We start from the raw sequence: 16,357 nt of genomic DNA on the forward strand, positions 1-16,357 counted from the left end.
TGCATATCTACAGGCATATATATACGATATATCCCACGGGCATATATATTATATATGTACGACATTCTTTCAGCTGCTGTCTGCTAGCGTAGCAGACGACGCGAGTTCCGATGATCGCCTACATCAATCAAAGCAAAGTGCAGCGAAAACAATTATTTGCAAAAACTTAAAATTAATTTTAATAGCAGTAATTTTAAATATGTCACTTATCACTTGCTATATAATTTTGACTAATGCATGTTTTCCGCACAGTGAGCGACATCGCTGTCGTGCCTTCGGCTTTAGCTTTCAGAAGCCAAAAATAGCCGTTCCGAAGTCTAGACTAGACGACTAGCGAGGGACAACATGGCGGTGACAATGGCAAGCATGACGGCATGTTCGTGCAAACGCGTGTTTGCAAATGCTCTGTGCGGCTAGAATCCTGCGCTAATTATATGTTACCATAATTGAAACGTAGCCGTCATTATGAATGATTTTTCGGCATTTCATCTGACGCACTAAGTGGTATCACAACTTCTGGCAAGACTAAAAAATGTGAAGCGACTTCTACAAGGCCTACGACATGCTACTCTTCGGTAAGTAAAAAGTTTCTTTTCTTGTGGTAATCCCACCCCGTGTAAGTGTTCTAAGGTTGCATTGGTGTTCAGCTGAATTTTTAGAGCGTATTTAAGGCACTGACAAAGACCAACATTGACTGAAACGGGCCCGATAGCTACGATGACCGCTGCTGATCTCATTCGAGCGAACTGTCCAAGTGAGGTGATAACCTTTGTTCTCCGTGATTGATTTCCGTAGATTTATTGTATTAGCCTGTCGAACTACGTTTGGATTTACCTGCGGCCAGCAAAAAACCAACTTCATTATCCGATTGTTGCCGTCTCAGAACCGTCACTGCATATCCTGGTGGCTTCACTGTGATGACATGAAGCGCTGGTAGGTTTAAAACTAGAAACCTAGGCCAAAAATGTGTGAACAGGCAAAGACCGGTGGCTGAATGATTCAGTCTATACCTATTGCGACTAGGTTTATCCGTGATGCGATTGTGAGTGAGCATGTACCTCATTCACCTTTCACTTGTTTCATTTGGAAGCACCATTCAAGGAAAATATTTAGAGACCACATGCTTGTACAACACTTCACTTGTCCCTTGGAGGATTCTCGCCACATGTGTTTTTGCATTTGTATGCGGTTTTGCATTTTACTCGTTCCAGAGCAAAAACTTGTACTCGATGACTTGTACTTTCTAACTAAACTAAGCTTTGCTAAATGCACTTTTTTTTCTCTACACGGCTACAGGAAGCGACTGCAGGACATGGGCATGCCACTGCAAATGGCTCGGGAGGCTGCCATGAAAGACGTGACGGGCCTCATCAACGAAAAGATTGCATATCTCAGAAGGCAAGCGAAGAGGTAATTGAATAATTTTATACCATTTTGTGTGTGACATTCAAAAAGCATCTAAGCTTGTCAGCTCTGTGATTACTTATGCTTGCCTTTATTACTTCAGGGAACAAGCTGCCAATGGAGCACTGCAGGGAGCAACCACACAAGCAGCTACGGCAGATGGCGATTGCTGAAGAATGCACAAAGGCACATTCAAGAAATTTTTTGAATTTGGATCTTTCACCATTCAGCTGTGCTGTTTTATGGGTAGCTAGTTAAAAAAAGATCTTATTTGTTTCAAGTAGAGAAGCACTTTGCATTGCAAGTACATTAAAGTAATAAATGTGAAAGTGTGTTATTGAATAGAGCTTTGTTGTCTTCATTTCAAGTAATTCATGCAGATCTTGTTCTGGCCCACTCCAAACACAGAAATTAGTCCTGCAAGCATCAACATGCACCAGATGATGAGAGTATGGGTCTAGTATTAGTTCCCTAGTTAATATTCATTGGAGTAGGAACTTCCCAGCTATAATGGGGCAGCATTGATTCCATTATGTTATAATGGGTACTAGCTGGAATCGTCCAGTTAAAACCTATTGGAGTTGTCCAGTTAGAACCAGCTGGAATCGCCCAATTATAACCAGCTGGAATCGTCCAATGGGAACCAGCTGGAATCGCCCAATTGGAACCAGCTGGAATTTACCAATGGGTGTCCGAAAACCTAACTGGTACCAATTAGAAAAATTCCAATAGGAACCAATGAACTTTTTCGGCTGGGTATCCAACGCAGATTCCTCTTGGTCGGTAACTATTTGTTTGCTCGGTGGGCTAGCGTGAACACTAGGCTTCTGCGGCACAAGGACTTGAAGATTAGGCTGCAATACTTCCTTGTCCGCTGGTCCTTTTCCTGCTTTCGAAGTCTCCTCAGCGTCCGCCTCATCCATGTACAGCTCGAACGCTTCATCGCTTTTGCCGGGACCGGTGACGCTTGCGTATGTGCGAGTGCACTGACTCTCTTCGTGTCCGAACCGACGGCAAGAGCTGCATCGCGGAATGCGGCACTCACGCCGTATGTGACCTGTACCTTGGCAGCGCAGGCAAAGCGGGGCCCTGCCAGGCACTACTACTAGAGCCAATTCGCCACTGACGCTCACCTGATGCGGAAGGTCGTCGAGCTTGACACCTGGATTCAACTTGAGTGTCACAAGTCTTGTTGTTGAACCCTTATCCGACACGCCCTGTGCTCTCCACTTCTCCTTTGCAACATCTGTCACCTTCCCGAAAGCAGCAAAGGCGAGCCGCACGTCTTCGTCTGGTACACTGTGCAGCAACCAGTGTACCTTCATTCGGACGTCTCGGTTAGCAGGATCGATGACGAGACACCGAGCACCTTTAACCTGCAGGTCTGCAAAGCGAAGTATCCTCTTCATCGAGTCAGCGTCCTTGAAGGTCAGGGCCCAGACGTGGTTCATGCGGTACGCCTCCAGGGCGATAACATCCGGCATGAGCGAAAGCGGAGCAAGCGCATCACGAAAGTCTTCCACCCGGTATGGGCGGGCCCTGATGTCACCGTGCAAAAAAACAGTATTTTCAACAAATCGACCTGTAGGCAAACTTGGCAGTACAACCTGATAATCACTGTCCGATACAAAAAGCCTGTTTCCGCGGCCAGACATGACCGCTGTACCCGCTCCAACGGAGCCCAACATAACACGTCCGTACAAAAGCGGTACAAAAGCGCTTCTAGTGAATGCGGTGTTGCCTTAGAAACGTGCCGTAGAACGTTATACTGCGGTGTATATCGGTAATTGTGAGCATGTTATTTACAGAAGTCGTAGTTGCACGAGTGGCGAAGTACGTTTCCGCTACATTTCTTCTGCGCTCTGCGCACATGCAGAGCCATCTTACGGCAAACACAGAAGAACCCCTCCTCGCAATGTGCGGCGCTGCCCCGACACGTGGCGCGCCACTCGCCCCTGACGTTTCGCCGTGCACTCTCACGGGCTGTAGAATCTTGAAGGCGAAGCTTAAGCGTCCTCCAATTTTTTGACCGGGCATTGCTATGAGAGTGCTGCTGCTGTTGTGGTATTTTCACATTTGTGGGTTGTGTAATCTTTGAATTCACCAAGTAATTGAAGAACATTGGTTATATATATTTCAGTGAGGCGATAATTTTCATCTCATGCATAGTTCGATGATGCTAGCAATTTTGATTTGAGTAAGTTTGTGGTTACTCATTACAGAATAACATCTGAATTCTTTGTTATGATATAAAAGTATACTGTCTGATAGACGCTTCAAGTGTTTCCGTGTGTGTAAACCTCTTGAAATCGATTATTTCAGCTTGACCAGTGCAGCCTGATCAATTGTTCCTCAAAAAGCGAATAAATTTACCGATTTAATTCCACTGAAAGGAGCTAGCTGCCTTCTTAAACATGTGGTTGCTAGAAGACCAATGAAACAACTTGCGGTTATGGTTCCCCCAAACAGCTTTGCTTTAAATTGTTGAAAATTCTATAACTAGATTCCTCTGGTATCGAATCCTGCTGCTAACTTTGGCCTTGTGTTGTGGTGTCTGAAATGTCTGAAATCGGATGTTGACAGCAAGATGCCTGCCCCCACCGAGTGGAAGACTGTCTCTGCATATGCAGCCTACTTGGCCAACCTTCTTCCCAAGAGGCCCTCAGCTGCCAGACTGACCGTGGAGCTGCGCATGCTTCGCTCCCCATTTACCCAGACTCGTATCCTTCTTCCACCTCACTGCACTGCGGTAAGGCATTGTTGCGACATTTTTCCGTCCAGGGAATTTTTTTTCTCAGTACGCGTGGTTTGCTTTGCGTTGAAGTTTTACTTGCACAACGGCCACAGTTAAGGGTTAGTGTAGGCAGTGCTGGAACAACAATCTTATGCGAGAAGTGACTAGACCATTTTCTTGCCATATGTGTCTCAATAGCGCATTACTTTTAAATCCATCATTTTTTAAAATAAATTTTATGTGATTGAGACACATCCACTTGCTTCTATTATCTGCCAGGCTTGGAAGGAGCATGGAAAAATGAGTGACTTTCAGAATTTAGTGGAATTTCATACTTATATTTATTTCAGCTCTTTGTGCACTTTTTATTTACTGAAAATAAGCCAGGGACAATTTCTGGTGAGGGGATGAGCATTGTACTGTTCAACAACTACCCTATTAGCCTGATCGCAAACTAAAAAGAACAAATTGCGATGTGATTGGTGCACCTGCTGTCATGCTAACTCTTATGCACCGAGTGTAAATCCAATCTGTCGAGGGTAGCTTTTATGAGAATTTGTGGGGACGTTCTCCTAAACTGTATTGCAAGCTGTTTGTTGATTGTGAATGCCCTGTGTAAACAAGGGAGCATGCAAAGTACTAATTTTTCTAATAGCATTCTTTCCACGCATGGTGACGCAATTCAGTGTCACAATCAACTGTAAATAGTGCGTATTGCCAGCAGCCGACAAATTGGTGCTGGGGTTGCTTTCTGCTGGGCACGAAAGGGATGAGGACCATTTGGGAAAAGTGGTGGACCAATGTTACCTGCTCTGGTTATTCCATTAAATAGTGTACTTGAATCACGCTGGGTTTAGCTGAAGCAGCAGAAGTGAGTGTGCCGCTTGGCTGCTCCGAGGCGTGCCGTTGGGCCAGGCACAAAGGAATTCAGGTGCTCGTTACTACAATGATGTGCTTAATTCAGCAGCTATAATTTTTGCTGCGTAGTTTTTTGGCAATGCAGACGAGTTTACCATGTCGATAGTCGACAAACATACCTCTCGACATCCTCCTATCGCATTAAGCGGTCTATGGAACTGCAGCGCTAGTCGTCCTTTTCACTGTGTGGACAGTTGTGGACGCTGAGTGAAATGTGATATTTTCAGCCTTTTCATAGCGTATGACTGTGGACTCTGCAGGTAGTTGAAAGCGTGGGAGCAATTATCTTTTGTCATGCATTGCTTCTGTGGTTCCGCTGCTGTCAGCGTTGCAAGCCTGTTCGAAAATAACGCATTGGTGGATTTCCAATAATCATCACGGGGCCTGTATACAAAATTGTGAAGGAGGCCAGGGTGAATGCTGTGTGACTTTGGAACATGTAGAACAGATGAAGTATATTTATAAGCTGAAAGTTGCGCTTACTCTTTTACTGGTATGCATGACCTGCACCAATGGATGCAATAGGTGGACCCCGTAGCACCTTCTTTCTTTCTGGTTTGATGCAAATGTTAGTTCTGGAGTCATGACAATCAGGTACCACGCTCTGCATGAAAAAAAAAAAAAAAGACAATCAGCTTTTCCTTGGCCTCCTTGCAGCACATATGAAGTGAGGGGCTTATATGAAGTGAGGGCACCTCAAAGCCCTCATTTCTGCTTTCAAAATGCGACGTCAGGATAATCAGCTCTTCCTTGGCCTACTTGCAGCACATATGAAGTGAGGGCACCTCAGAGCCCTCATTACTGGCTTCCAAAAATGCGACGTCAGGATCTCCTGCATTCTTTCCTGCCTCCGTGGTGGTCAACAAGAATGCGAAAACGGATCTCCTGCATTCTTTCCTGCCTCCCTGGTGGTCAGCAAGAATGTGAAAATGGTGTGCATGGGAGCGTAACCATCGCTCTTCTTCTAGAATCAGCATATTTAAACTTTGTGATTGCTTTTAATCTATCAGTTCAGCGGAGGCCAGATTTGTATTCACGAGCCTTGCTGTATCAACCTGACCGATCGCAGTGCTGGTCCAGCCTTCATGCCACCTGTCCTGTGATGCTGGACTTGCTCCCACCACTCAACGAGTGGTTTGTTCACCTGTGCATAGAGGTGTACGAGACCAAGCCTGGAAAGTTGGCGACCGGTGCAGCTCCCAGGATTCTGGGACACCACCAGCGAATGAGCCATGCAGCCATCCTCCTGCATTGCTTGATGACCAGGCATCGATGCCTTGAGGTGACAACTCCCACCCACATTTCTTCTGCTAGAATAATCTGCTTTCTTAGTTGTCATGAGTAAGGCCCTTAACTTTCTGTTGCTGAGAATATTAAAATTCGCGAGCAGAAAACATTCCTCAAAATTCACCTGGGGCCCAAAACAGTGGTGCAGAATGCACCTTGCATTATTGGAACTAATAGCATGAACCCTTTACTTTCTTTGTTTCCCAGCTTTCCAGCATAGCTAAAGCAACCTTCGCCATAGGGCTCATGAGCCGGTAGGAGAAGCCAACTTTTCAATTATCATGGGGCAAAGAGTGAAGCGTCCAAGTGCCAAAGAAAAGTTGGCTGCTGATACAAAATGGATGCTGATGTGGGTTGTTGAAAACGTGAGCGCACTGGAGAGAATATACAGTCGAACCCGGATATATCGAATTTTGGTTAAATCGAACTCACGGAATATCCCCTTGAAAATCCCATGTAAAAGTATAGGAAAGCCGCGTCATATATCGAACTTAATTTCACCGGTCGTTCGATATATCGAACTCCGCACCACGCACTAGAAAGTGTGCCTTCCCCAAAGATGATCGCATCACCCTTGGCCGTTTCCCGCGTGACGTTTTCAAGCCACGCGTGGAAAGAATGATAGGGGACAGTTCGGCGACGGCTGGTCTGGGCAGCGCCGCGCCCATTCCCCAAAGGCGCGCATCTGCAGTTATCGTTTTCAGTGCACCAACACATGACGTTTGCAAGCCATGTGCGTGGGTGTGCCCATCCTTTTTGCCGAGCTCTTTAACGTGCATCGCACGGCATGGAGGTATAGATACACGCAGGTAAAAGGACGCGAGCTATGGAACAGCATTCAGCAGAATGGCTTATTGCTTCTGACAGATCCCCTGAAACCAACCCGCCAGGGTAACAGCGTTTCGATAGACACATCTCCGGACTTAACTCTAACCGGAGGCTGCATTTATGCCACGTGGTGCAACAAAGGTGAAAATTTAGGCAGCGACCATAAAATTATAGAAATCATAGTAGATAACGGCCCACCGGTCGTCCGCACCAAAAAGGCAACGTTGGTGAACTGGGAGGCTTTCCGAAATGGGCGCACAGGTGACGAGGAAGGCATAAGTAACATTGACGATTGGAATAAAAAGGTCATTCAGTCGGTCAACGAAGCAACGGAGGAGGTGGAGGTTGACGAAGACATTGAAGGAGTAGACCGTCACATGGTCAGTCTCTGGCATAAGAAGAAGGATCTAGAAGCGAGACGCACGCAGATAAGAGGGAATAGGATCTTACGCAGAGAATTCGCAGTGCTTAACAAAGAAATTGAAGAATATGCGCTCGTTTTAACGAGGCAAAACTGGGGCAGCATTTGTGAAAAACTGGACAGGAATATCGGGAAGGCAAGTATGTGGCACTTCGGCATCTTCTAGATCCCGACAAATCTAAACTGGAGGCCAGGCAGCAACTTCACAGGCTAATACATACCTTTGACGGGACCGCAGCTACTCTCATAGCCCAAGTCCGAAATCGGTATTTGAACTGTGCAGAGGGTATAGGCCAACAAATGCTTGATTACAAGGGCCAGGAAAACTCGGAGCTAGATAGCCCGATAACGGTTGCCGAAGTCCGGGCAGAAATAAACAGACTGAGAACAAAGACTGCTGCAGGTCCGGACAGAGTCAACAATCGAATGCTAAGAAACGTGTACAACGCGTCGATCCGACACCTCGCAGCATTCATGCAGGAGTGTTGGGAGGCCGGTCGGCTGCCAGCGACATGGAAGGCCGCAAACCTCGTATTCCTCCCGAAGCCGGGGAAGCGGCCGGGTTTCGAGCACTTGCGTCCGATCTCGCTCACGTCATGCGCGGGGAAACTAATGGAGCATGTTGTTCAGGCCCGGCTGAACCGGTTTTTGGAGGACAACGATATCTATCCGAACACCATGATAGGATTTAGACCGCATTTGGCCGCATGCGATGTCATGCTGCAGCTAAAAGAACAGATCATATACAATTCAACAGTAGACACCAGAGTGATCGTTGGTCTAGACGTGTCAAAAGCTTTTGACAACGTGAAGCACTCGGCTATTCTGCAGAATCTCAGTGCATTAGATGTCGGAGTTCGCACGTACAACTACATACGCGACTTCCTCAACGATAGAACGGCAACTATCAGTATAGGGGGATACACTGTAGAAGGTATTCGACTGGGAAACAAAGCCACACCACAGAGATCGGTGTTGTCCCCGACGCTGTTTAATATCGCCATGATTGGTCTCCCCTCAAAACTAGAGGAAATCCAAGGGCTACACCATACATTATATGCACATGACCTGACTCTGTGGATGTGCAGGGGCAGTGACGGTGAAATTGAACACACTCCAGCGGGCAATCGAAGTTATAGAAAGATACTTAGAACCGATCGAGCTCAGATGTTCGGCCGAGAAATCGGAAGCGCTCGTTCTCACGTCAATGCGATCGCCCCATCGTCGGCGTATAAAGCAGGATAACCCGAAAATAACACTCAGGGTCAACGGTAACGTTATACCAACGGTGGCAACTATTAGAGTTCTGGGATTACAAATTTAGGCCAACGGCAGGAACTCGGAAACGATACAGAGGCTAGACGCTAGCACCAGTCAAACCTGTAGACTCCTGAAGCGGATCGCAAACAAGCATGCGAGCATGAAAGAAGCTAAACTCCTTAGGCTAGTCCAGTCTTTTATAATCAGTAGGATAGTCTACGTGGCGCCATATTTACGGCTTCGCAAGGCAGAAAAGGAGAAACTTGACGTTCTCATTCGTAAAGGGATAAAAACGGCACTAGGTTTACGGTTTCCAATACCCTCGAAGAGCTCATTGAAGCTGCAAGGACTTCACAATACCAGAGACTGTTGCGCAGTCGTACTGGTCGGAGCACTTTGGAAAAACTGGGGTATGAGCCGCAAGCATGCTGCAGACGTACAGAAAGAGTACCTAGACAGGTTAGGGACAAATTAAAAATACCTCCGCTCCCCAAAAACATGCACCCCGTTTACCATGAAAGCCGGATGAGTGATAGAGCAACAGCTTTGCAAGCCCGTTTTGAGGGAAGACGTCTTATATGCAGATGCCGCACAATGCGCGAACGGTAGGGGACGTGTTTCAGTAGCAACTAGAGAAGACGGGGGCTCGATAGTTTGCTGCAGCACCCGAAATTCGACCACAACGGAGGCGGAAGAGGTGGCCATCGCGCTAGCTCTAACACAACAACAGGTCAAAATTATAGTTACAGACTCGAAATCAGCGATTAGAAACTTTGACGCGGGCCGCATTTCGGACATAGCAGCAAGAGTGTTGGCCAGTGGTCCACCACCGGCAGAGCAGGTCGCGCTCATTTGGACACCGGCGCACCAAGGGACGGGAACGAGAAAGCGCACGTACTGGCCCGAGGATTAGCTACATTCCGGGATCCCAGTGACGACTTATGCGCAACCCCGTACCCCTTGCGCAATGAGGAGCCCCTACAGTTCGACGATGACCTTAACACCTACCAAGATATCCTAAATCATTACAAATTAGGCAGATCAGTACTACCAAAAGCGTGTAAGCAACTCACCAAAAGCGAGGAGGTTATGTGGCGTAAGCTACAGACTGGAGTATTCCCGAACCCACAGGCTTTACAGCTAGTGGCACCCGGAAATTTTTAGCCCCAGTTGCAAACGTTGCGATGGCATAGCGGACATGATCCATATATGATATGGAGGTGTCTTAGATTTGGAGAACCTGACCGAACAGATGAGTCCTGGGAGGCACTACTTCTCAAACAAAACGAAAAAGGGCAACGAGAAGTCATCCTTCTTGCTCTGGCCGCTGCTAAGATCCAAGGGATCCAGGTCGACGGCTGAGGGCGAGGACATGGTTGGGACAGAGCTTCGCCTCGGATCCTCACCAACCTTTTGACGGGTGCAATCAATGTTATTTCTCTCTCTCTCTCTCTCTCTCTCCTTCAGCACGCGCTAGGCATGCGCCAAGCCAGCTCAGCCCGTTTTCAGACAGGCGTCAGACGCTTTCTCCATTGTGTGTTGCGAACCCTCTGCACGCCGCGGCTCGGCTGACGTGGGCTGGTTATGTCGCCTGCGGACGTTAAAAAGTGGCAGCTGTTTTTTATTTTTATTTGTTGTTGTTTTTTTGCGAGTCAGTCTTTCTTATTGTTGTGCTTTGGGACGTTATGAAGCGACAGTTTTTTTTTTTTTTTTTGCGGGAGTCGTTTATCCTTGCATGTATGAATCAACGAAAGCACGCGGTCAGCTGCTGCGATCATGACGCCCGCCTCAAGCGCGGCGTGATAAATCGAACCAGGCTTGTGCAATCAAGTCATCACGGGCACTCTGCCAAGTTTGCGCCCCGCCACCGAAGGAGCTATCAAAAGATAAACGTGCCCCGACGTTATCGCTGCGCAGCATCTTGGCACGCTGCCAAGAAATGAGCTGTGGATGAGACGACCAAAACGGAGTGACGCGCGCCATCGACATGCAAGCGAAAACGCTCACAATGTCTACCGCGGCAACATAGAAACCTTGTTTTGAGCTGCCGCGGTGGCTCGAGCGACGAGAGGGACGCAGTTCCAACAAGTTTGAAGTTTTTCACTCTGTCGCTGCCGCTAGTCGCTGAGATCGCTCAAAAGCTTGCATGTGAGCAAGCGGACCTTAATAGATTTTTTTTTTCAAATTTTCGGTGCAAAAGTGGAGGGTGGGTTCATTATGCGAGTGGGTTGATTACGCGACAAATACGGTATCGTTTTTTCGCATCGTAAGTGCCGTCACAAGCCGATTTCTGTATATAGAATTATCGATATTGTGAGCCCTCCACGGATCTTCTTTCATTTGTACATACCATGATCTTCTTCCTCTTGTACATACCATCATCATCGTCCCGCGGCGCCGGCTCCGGGGCTCCGGCGCGCGCTTGGGTTTTCTCCATCAGATTAAACGCTGACACGGCATACCTTGCCTTGCCTTCACGACCTTGCCGTCTGGACCTGGCCTTCTTTCACAAGTGGTGGAGGTGAAATTCGATCCCCTTGCTGCCTTGTGCCCTGCCTCTTGCTGGAGCTACGTTCCGGTCGCCGTTTAACAATACCATCGTCATGTCAACCGGGAGCAGTCCCGACCCGGCCGGGCCCTCTACATCGGCTACACCGCCGCCTCCAATGGTGCCCACACGACAACGCGACCCGCCGCTGTTCGCTGGTCGTCGCGACGAAGACGTCGATGACTGGCTTGACACTTATGAGCGCTGCAGTGCCTACAACCGGTGGGATGACACTTTGAAATTTCTGAAAGTATCTTTCTACCTTATTGATGTCGCCAGAAATTGGTTTATTAACCGCGAGCCCCACGCCACAAACTGGCCCACCTTCAAGCAGCAGTTCCGACAGTACTTCGTCGACCCGGCTGTTCTGACGGAGATCGCAAGGAACAAGCTCGCTACCCGCCGTCAAGGTCCCGATGAGTCCTATGCGTCATACATAGAGGCCGTGCTGGCACTCTGTCGGCGTATCAGTCCCACCATGCCGGAATCTGAACGTGTACACCATGTCTTGAAGGGAATCAATTAGTTGCCCAGAATCCATCAAGTGTTGATTCCATTATAACGACCTGCCAACGCCTCGACCAGCTACAGTCCTCCTGATTGCAGCCCGGCTTCACTACTGCCCCGACCTCTACTGACCTCGATCTACGAGCCATGATTCGAGCGATAATCCGCGAGGAGCTCCAAGCCCTCAGCCCTTTCTGCCGGCATGGGCGCGATCATTCATCTCCTTCTTCTAACGACGCTGGCCTCCGCCACATCATTAAAGAAGAGTTGGCCACTATCAACCACCCTGTCACACCTGATCCTCCTGCACCTCGCCCAGCACCGACTTACGCTCACGTCGCTGCATCCCCTCCTCCTTTTGTTCCCCCACCCCAAGCACCACCCTACAACCACATCAACGCCATGACGACGGCTCAACCAACGCTACCTATTACGCACCTTGGCGCCCCTCTTGCCCAGTGTGCTATTATTGTGGAATTCGAGGCCATATATCTCGCTTTTGTCGCCGACGCATTCAGAACGAGCGACGTGGTTATGACGCCTTCGAAAGTGACATACCTGCATATTACCAGCGACGACCAATTCCCAGCCAACCCCTTCGATTCTCTCCACCGCCGGTATCCTCGTCTGAACCAAGTGGGGCTCATGTATCCCGACGCCGGTACCCTTCCCCATACCGCCGCTCTGATTCGCCACTTCGACCAGCAACAACTGCTCCTGTCCGTAATTCGGAAAACTAAGCAATGCAGTTTCCAGAGGTGAAACTGCACTTCGCGAACTTACAAAAAGTCCTCCTCATCGCCCGTATAATATGATTTCCGTTTTAGCTGTAGGATTACCGGTCGAAGCTTTGACACAGGAGCTGCACTTTCTGTTATTCATGCTGATTTGTGCCACCGTTTGCGGAAAGTAAGAACACCATATGATGGACCTGAACTTCGTGGAGAAAATGGCGTCCCTCTGCACCCTTCAGCAAAGTGTACAGTTCGAGTTGCTATAGACGGCGTCCGCCACCATGTGCAGTTTGCTGTGCTTTCACCGTGTGCGCATTTGATGATTTTTGGATGGGATTTTTTGTCAACCACTTCAGCGTTAATTTCTTGTGGCGACCGCGTCATCCATATGACAGACAGTGATTTTTCATCTGACATTTCTGCACGGCATCATTCCCTCATTGCCGCAGCTGATACTGTATTGCCTCCACAGTGCGAAACACTTATTACCGTTGTTTCTGAACACATCAGTGACGGGGATGTACTCATCGCACCATCTCATCGTCACCTTGCACGTGGAATCGCCTTCCTATCAAGTCTTGTACGATTCCGCAGCAGCTCAGCGATAGTAGCTGCCACGAACACTTCCCGTGAATCCCTCGTGATGTCTAAAGGAACTTCCCTGCCATGCATGCTCATGGCAGGGGTGCGCACCCTATATCTATGATGGTACTCACTGCCCCGCTACCTCCGCAACGTGATTCATCGCAAGTCTCTCTTTCCATGCTGTCAAAGACAATCAATCCGAACCTCATGCCGCACCAACGTCAAGAATTGCTGCAATTGCTTCAAGCCCACCAAGCCATTTTTGATGCCACTTCCCCACCACTGGGACTGACTAGTGTTGCACATCACCACATCCTTACCGAAGGTAACTCAGTTGTACGCCGACGACCTTATCGGGTTTCTCTCTCGGAACGAAAAGTAATTGAAGAAAATGTCAATGACATGCTCCATCGCGATATTATTCGTCCATCAACAAGCCCATGGCCCTCCCCAGTAGTATTAGTTAAAAAAAAGGACGGATCGGTACAATTTTGTTCATTATCGCGCACTCAACAAAATTACCCTACCCGCAAAGACGTATACCCGATGCCGCGTATTGATTGACACCCTTGACTCTCTCCAAGGTGCCGAATATTTCTCGACCTCGGACCTCCGCTCAGGTTATTAGCAAATACCTATGCACGAGGACGACAAAGAAAAAACCGCTTTCGCAGCTCCCGACGGTCTTTAAGAGCTTGATGTTATGCCCTTCGGTCTTTGTAACGCACCAGCAACATTTGAAAGAATGATCGATAGTGTACTTCGTGGCCTCAAATGGAGAACCTATTTATGTTACTTGGATGACATTGTTATCTTTTCGTCAACCTTTACCGACCATCTCACGCACCTGAATGAAGTCCTCACGTGTCTTGCTTCAGCGGGCCTTCAGCTCAATACCAAGAAGTGCCACTTTGCAGAGAAGAAAATTAAAATATTGGGACATCTGGTTAGCCATGACGGCATTCGCCCAGACCCTGAAAAAATAATCGCGGTCTTGAACTTTCCTCGTCCGCAACGGACTACAGATTTGCGCAGTTTCCTCGGCCTGGCGTCTTATTTCCGGCGATTTATAAGACATTTTGCAACTATTGCTGCACCACTTCATGAACTACTTAAAGCGCGCAGCCATTTCGTGTGGACTGCAGTGCAACACTGCTTTTAACGACCTGAAGCACGCCCTCACATATCAGATCCAGTTCTTGGCCACTTCAGCGACAGCGCTCCTACCATCCTGCACACTGATGCCAGTGGTCACGGTCTTGGCGCTGTACTTCTGCAGCGCGATGCAACTTCACGTGAGAAAGTGATTGCCTTCGCCAGTCAGACCATGACTCCAGCTGAGAAAAACTACACCATTACCGAACAGGAATGTCTCGCCGTCGTCTGGGGTGTTCAAAAGTTTCGCCCTTACCTATATGATCGGCATTTCACAGTTGGACCGATCACCATGTTCTTTGCTGGTTATTTTCCCTGAAAAATTTGACAGGCAGACTTGGCCGTTGGATTCTACGCCTGCAAGAATACCATTTCGACGTCCTTTATAAATCGGGTCGCCAACACCAAGACGCCGACGCTCTTTCTCGCTGCCCGGTTTCGGAATCAGCCTGCTGTTATTCTTCACAGTGCATTTCCACCTCTGACCACAGCCGATCATCGCTTCCAGCGACGCATATCACTGCAGTTTCTTTTGACGGCTCTGAGAACAAGCACGCTCTCCGCTCAAAGCAATTAGCTGATGCCTACTGTCGGCCCATCATCGACAGCCTTATCGGCGCTTCGAGCCCACCCAACGCTAGGCTTCGCCGACAGCTTCGCAATTTCAAGCTTGAAGATGGCATACTACGCCGCTACGTGTATTATTCTGATGGAACTCGCTGGCTCCCAGTCGTACCGAGTGTGCTTCGCCCACGTATACTAGTGGCTTTCCACGATGACGCTACTGCAGGTCACCTTGGTTTTAACAAAACATACGACCGCGTGAAAAGACGATTCTTTTGGCCTGGCCTGTCTACCACCGTAGCTAAATGCGTTGCTTCCTGCCACCTGTGCCAACGTCGCAAGCGGCCGACTTCTTCCTCCTCTGGTCTCCTACAGCCCCTTCCCTGTCCCGCCACACCATTCGACGTAGTCGGCATCGAATTATATGGTCCCATACCTCTTTCCAATGGGGCTAACCATTGAATTATAACAGCTGTCGACCACCTTACACGCTATGCTGAGACGGCCCCTGTACCGACTGGTTCCGCTGAAGAGGTAGCTGATTTCTTTTTGCGGTCAATTGTATTGCGTCATGACGCTCCTCGGGGGCTTCTAAGTGACCGCGGGACGGCCTTCTTATCGACAGTCGTACCCGAAGTTCTTCGTGCGTCATCCAACCTCCATAAGACCTCAAGTTACCATCCCCAGACTAACGGTCTGACTGAGCGATTTCACCGCACCCTATTGGATATGATATCCGTGTACATCATACCAGATCATCGAAATTGGGATGCTGTTCTACCATTCGTCACATTCGCCTATAATACTGCAGTACAGCGGACTACCGGTTACTCCCCATTTTTCCTCGTTTTCGGCCGTCCTCCCACTACAATCCTCGACACTTCCTTCTTCTCTACGCATGACTACTCCTCATCATTACCAGCCCAGTTCTTATCCCGTGTGGCCAGATGCCGTCATCTTGCCCGCCTCAACACAGAAGCGTGCCAGCAAGACCGCAAGAGTCGCTACGATTCGAAGCATCGCGTGGTCTCTTTTCGTCCTGGTGACGAAGTACTGCTCTTACACCACTGCGCACCCCTGGCCATAGTGATAAATTTCAGCGCCGCTATCTTGGTCCCTACAAGGTAATCAACCAAACTTCGCCAGTAAACTACCAAGTCACACCTGTTGATCCCCCAGCTGACCGACGCCACCGTGGAACTGAAATTGTTCATGTATCTCGCTTGAAGCCGTTGTGCGCCGCGGTACATCGGTTGATTAGGAGCGGCCCGGCTGGCCGCTTTCGACCCCCCGGGCAGATTGTGTGAGCCCTCCACGGATCTTCTTTCATTTGTACATACCATGATCTTCTTCTTTCTTTTGTACATACCATCGTCATCGTCCCGCGGCGCCAGCTCCGGCGCGCGCTTGGG

General features: G+C 48.7%; 1 protein-coding gene and 1 long non-coding RNA gene across 2 annotated transcripts in view; both read left to right on the forward strand.

Annotated features, from left to right (window-relative positions):
* Nucleotides 1–323: 323 nt before the first annotated feature.
* LOC146192586 (uncharacterized) lies at nt 324–1,746 on the forward strand. Its single transcript, XR_014706764.1, has 3 exons — nt 324–575; nt 1,297–1,410; nt 1,508–1,746. It is a non-coding gene; the product is annotated as an uncharacterized LOC146192586 (long non-coding RNA).
* A 2,245-nt stretch (nt 1,747–3,991) lies between these two features.
* Nucleotides 3,992–16,357, forward strand: part of LOC146192587 (uncharacterized) — a 35,537-nt gene continuing 23,171 nt past the window's right edge. The window contains exons 1-2 of the mRNA XM_084600467.1: nt 3,992–4,153; nt 6,126–6,338. Coding sequence (XP_084456593.1) covers nt 3,992–4,153; nt 6,126–6,338 — 375 coding nt within the window. The remainder of the gene's footprint in view (nt 4,154–6,125; nt 6,339–16,357) is intronic.

Source organism: Amblyomma maculatum, chromosome 4 (assembly GCF_055883805.1).
Source record: "Amblyomma maculatum isolate TAMU_Amacu chromosome 4, ASM5588380v1, whole genome shotgun sequence".
Taxonomy (NCBI): Eukaryota; Metazoa; Arthropoda; class Arachnida; order Ixodida; family Ixodidae; genus Amblyomma; species Amblyomma maculatum.